This window comes from Trypanosoma grayi (assembly GCF_000691245.1).
Source record: "Trypanosoma grayi strain ANR4 Tgr_1225_V1, whole genome shotgun sequence".
Lineage (NCBI taxonomy): Eukaryota > Euglenozoa > Kinetoplastea > Trypanosomatida > Trypanosomatidae > Trypanosoma > Trypanosoma grayi.
Window position 1 is genome coordinate 1 of NW_008826844.1, and position 4,326 is coordinate 4,326.

Genomic DNA, 4,326 nt, shown 5'->3' on the forward strand with positions numbered 1-4,326 from the left:
AGATAACGTAGTCGTCTGGGGCGAACAGCAGCTGCACTCGTGGCATCGTGGGCGGCTTGTAGACCGCATAAACAAAATACGAAAACATGGAGAAAAAAGGAGAGGCAACGGAAAAGAAACGAGGTGGCGGCAATGCAGCAGCAAAGGTCATGACAGCTGTGTGTATGTGTGTGTGTGTGGGTATGCGAGTGACGGCAAAATGAATGGTGAGCAAAATGCGTTCGAACCACGTAAAGTAGCCTTTTTGGGGGGACAATCCGACTTAGCCTCTTCAATATACCTCGTACAATTTCCATGAAGGGAGGTCATGCATGCGTGTACCTTGAGGACGCTGCGGTGGTACTCCTGCCGCCATGCGCGTTTTCCTCTTGTTTTTGTCAATACATATTTTCCCTCCTCCTACTCCCTCACATGTGCGAAAATGGCAGGTGGCGTACAGATTTTTAAAAGGCCCCTTCCTTGTACACATGCACTTTTTGGTTGTGTGGTATTACCTCTGTTTTTTTTTGTGTTTTTGGTTTTTCTTCATCTTCTTTGTTTTGTTTCTCATCTTTTGAATAATTCACCCAGACTGTGTGTGCGTGTATGTGCACAAGTCTCAATTATTCCTTTACCCCGGGCGGTGTGACTATCTGCTGCGGGTGGGAAGGCGCCACACCCCTGCCCGCATGACAAATATAAAGAGGAACACGAGCTTCTCCACACCCTCCCGTCTCAGTCCTTTGCCGTAATTGTCCACAGCTTGAGTGTGTCGTCGAGGGAGGAGGTCAGCAGCTTATTGCCCGTGACGTCCATGTGGTACACGGTGCTGTGGTGCCCGGGGATCGTCTCGTAATGCTCCCCTGTTTCGGCGCCCCACACCATGACGGTCCAGTCCCTGGCACAGGAGAAGATGTATTTGTCATCGGCGGAGAATATGGCTTGATGAATGGGCACTTGGTGGCCCTTCCACGAGAGAATGCAGTTGCTGCTTTTCCAGTCCCACACCTTCAACTCGTGGTTCATCGAGGCCGTCACAATACGTCTGTCATCGTGTGAAAACGCGCAGGACCAGACGGTGTCCGTGTGACCCGATAAGGAGCGGAATTCCTCGTCTTTCATCCAGTCCCACACCTTGATCATGCGGTCATCACCACCAGAGACGACGTACTTACCCGCGTCGGTGTTGCTGAATCCACACGAGAAGACGGCAAGGGTGTGACTCCGCAGTGTAACCATCTTGGATCCGGTATCAGCGTTCCACACCCGCACCGTGTGGTCGCAGGAGCCGGAGACAATGTAGTCTCCAGTGGTGTTGTACTGCACGCAGTAGACCTTGTCGTCATGCCCCTTCAGAGTGGACACCTTGGAGCAGGTAGTCGTGTTCCATATCTTAATTGTACGGTCGTCAGATGATGACACAATGCGATTCCCCCGTGGAGAGAAGTCGCACGACAATACGAAGCCGTTGTGACCCCCCTTCATGACAGAGCAGCTACCTGTTGCGGTGTTCCACAGCCGCACGGAGCGGTCACGGCTGGCGGTGCAGAACCGGTCCCCCTTGGGAGAAAAGGAGCAGCAGTAGACAGCAGAGGTGTGAGCAGTAAATGTCCGTTCCTCCCGCACTTCAAGCTTGCCATTTGAAAAAGCCTTCGCCCTGTAGTCGTTGCCATCCTTCGCGTCTGTAATCTTGTCGTCCATCGCTCTTTTACGGGACTCCAACGGGGCGCAGATGAGCTTCATGCGCTTTCCCTCCTGTGAAATGTTCTGGCTCATCTCAAGAAACATACAGAACACGTCATCATCGTCCATATCAATTACATCTTCTCCCTCGTAGAAGGACATAGCCATTTTTCGGCCGTACTTCTTCTCCACCATCCCACTGAATTCCTCGAAGGTGGTAGCGGGGGTGATATACAGCACCTTGTTTGTCGTGCAGTTCCCCTCCTGGCAGTAGATGGCCACCTTTCCGCGTATCGTGCGTGTTGTCCCCAGTGATGTGTCGTCGTCGCCGTAGGCACCACCAGGCCCAGAGATTCCGGGGCTCCGCGCTGCCGAGGTGCCTGAGGCGAATGCGCTCGGATCGTCACGCAGGCGCGCTGTGAGGTCAATCTGCGGCTGCTCGAGCACCTGCTTGATGAAGTTGCTGAGGGAATCGCGCTCCGCCACCGACATGCCTGTTATCTCGTCGATTGCATCAACGCCACCGACGGCGCCGGTGGAACTCTTCGGCATTTTCGATTCGTCCTTTTGCTGTGGCGATTGTGTCTTCGGGCTCTGAACTTCCCCTGCGGCTGTGTCTTTCTTCTTTGCCGCCTTGCGTGCCGCCTTGGCCTCCTTTGCCGCCACCACTATCGCCCATATCTCATCGTCGGTGGCGGTGCTGTTCGGCAGGTTCTTGCGGAACGCCTCCACTCCCACCTCCCGCGTCGTATCATGTCTGAGGAGCAGCTCCACGACGGCCTGCTGTTTGCCGCTCGGGAGACCCTCGTACGAGAACTGCTTCCCCTGAAAGCTCAGTGTTATATTCTGTGGCTTCTCCACCTGCTTCTTCGGCGATGCCGGCTGCTCGGCCGTGGCGTCGGCCTCCTTCCGCTTCTTCTTCTCCGCATAGGCACGCTGGGCATCGCTGAACTGTTGGCAGATGCTTTCATCTGTCCAACTCGCGGCGCCGTCGATGTTGCCGCGGAATGCCTGCACCGCCACAGACTGGTCAACCTTCATCTTTACGAGGATGTCAAAGAGGTCCTTCGTTTGGTTCTCCCGGCGACCTTCATAGACAACGGTCTTACCTGCTATGGTAAACTTTAGCTTCTCTTTGCTCATGGCTCAAAGAAGCGCGTTCAACGTGAAGTACTGTCTAAATTTAACCTCAAGTGTTGCCTTGCGCTGTGGTGGATACCAGAATAGATCAGCTGTGCGTCGACGCAACCAAGTCGGAAACAGGGAGAAGGAAGGAGAGCAAACCAATAACTGGGAGTGGGTGACGCAGCGAAGCAAACCAAAAATAAACAGAGAAATACTGTCTACGTGTGTGAAGACGGGAGGTGGGGGGAACTAACTGCATGCACGTGCACGTCACACGTCGAATGTTGTCGATAGAATAAAACTATGGACTGGTGTGCCAGCCGCCACCAGCTTCGGGTGAGCGCCGCTCCTCGCAGCGCCGCCACTTGCTATACACCTGCTGCACACGCGCATCACGCGTCTCGCACTCACTCTCCAGATCGAGTATGTCGCACTGCAGCTTGAGGACGGCCTGCGTGATGCTATCGATACTGCGGCGCGTCTCCTCGAGTTCGTCGTCCATCTCCAGCCGTCGCTGCTTCACAAACGCAGCACGCTCCGCCAACTCGAGACATTTGGCGTCGATGTCGTCCTCCGCAACGCGCGCCTGATCTTTGGCCTCGGCGATGCGATGGGCAAGGAGATCTTGCTGTTTCTGCATCTCCATCACCTGCGTCTCCATCAACCCGCGCTGCACCCGCTCCGAACTGACACGCTCTTTCAACTCCTCGTGCTGCCGCTTTAGCTTCTCCACAACCAGCGCGGAGGCGTGTACCAAGTCGATGAGACCAATGTCAGCCTCTTTGAGCCCCTCCATCCGTGCACGCCAACGACTCGGGTTCTGGTCATGGCCAATCGTCGTGAGACGCACCCGTGCAAAGGCAAGCTGCATGAACGTCACCCACCGCCGCATTTCCTCTTCGCTCGGTGTGCGCAGGTAGAAGGGTCTATTAGAGTCATTCACAGTGATGGCAAAGTAGTAGTAGCGGTGGTCCGTGCATTTTGGGTGTGCCGCGGCGTCGATGTGGTCAATAACTGTGCTGTTCTTCGTAAACATCTTGTACCCCTTTGGTTTCTCGTTTGGTCCGTTGGTCTCGTAGTAGTGCATTCCCTTGTCGTTCACGCGGAAGTATCGTTTCTGCCACTTGACGCCCATCGGGCGTCCATCAGAGGAGAGCTTTTCCAAATACCCGTCCTTCACGACAGTCTCCGAGAGCAGCTGCTGGTACTGTGGTCCGACTGGCTGCCACAGCGCCTCAAACGACTGTGCGACTTTCCCGCTACAGGATGCGCAGAGCGACCCGATCGCCTGCCCGTACTTATTGCCGAGCGTCACCTGCAGATCTGCTGCGCGCCGTTTCGCCGAGCGTGGCGGCGGCAGCGTGTCGTCTTCGTTTTTGCTGCAGCCTCCCCAGTCAGAGCCCGGTAGCTCGCTGAGGAAGAGGCGGTACCAGAACTCCTCGTCACGCGGGTACGCCGCCGCCTCGTCGCCGCTGAAGTCGCCGGGGCCGTCCGCCTCGTGAGCGTCGATGAGCGCGCGGCCCTCCGCCACGCTCTTCG

General features: G+C 55.8%; 2 protein-coding genes across 2 annotated transcripts; both read right to left on the reverse strand.

The window, feature by feature from the left end:
* Positions 1–714: 714 nt before the first annotated feature.
* On the reverse strand, positions 715–2,805 carry DQ04_12251000 (antigenic WD protein; the record flags this gene model as incomplete). Its single annotated transcript, XM_009316708.1, has 1 exon — positions 715–2,805. One exon carries the CDS (start codon positions 2,803–2,805, stop codon positions 715–717), a length of 2,091 nt encoding a protein of 696 aa, XP_009314983.1.
* Positions 2,806–3,088: 283 nt separating this feature from the next.
* On the reverse strand, positions 3,089–3,922 carry DQ04_12251010 (hypothetical protein; the record flags this gene model as incomplete). The annotated part of the gene is made up of 1 exon (XM_009316709.1): positions 3,089–3,922. The coding sequence occupies one exon, from the start codon at positions 3,920–3,922 to the stop codon at positions 3,089–3,091; it is 834 nt and encodes a 277-aa protein (XP_009314984.1).
* Between the last annotated feature and the right edge of the window lie 404 nt (positions 3,923–4,326).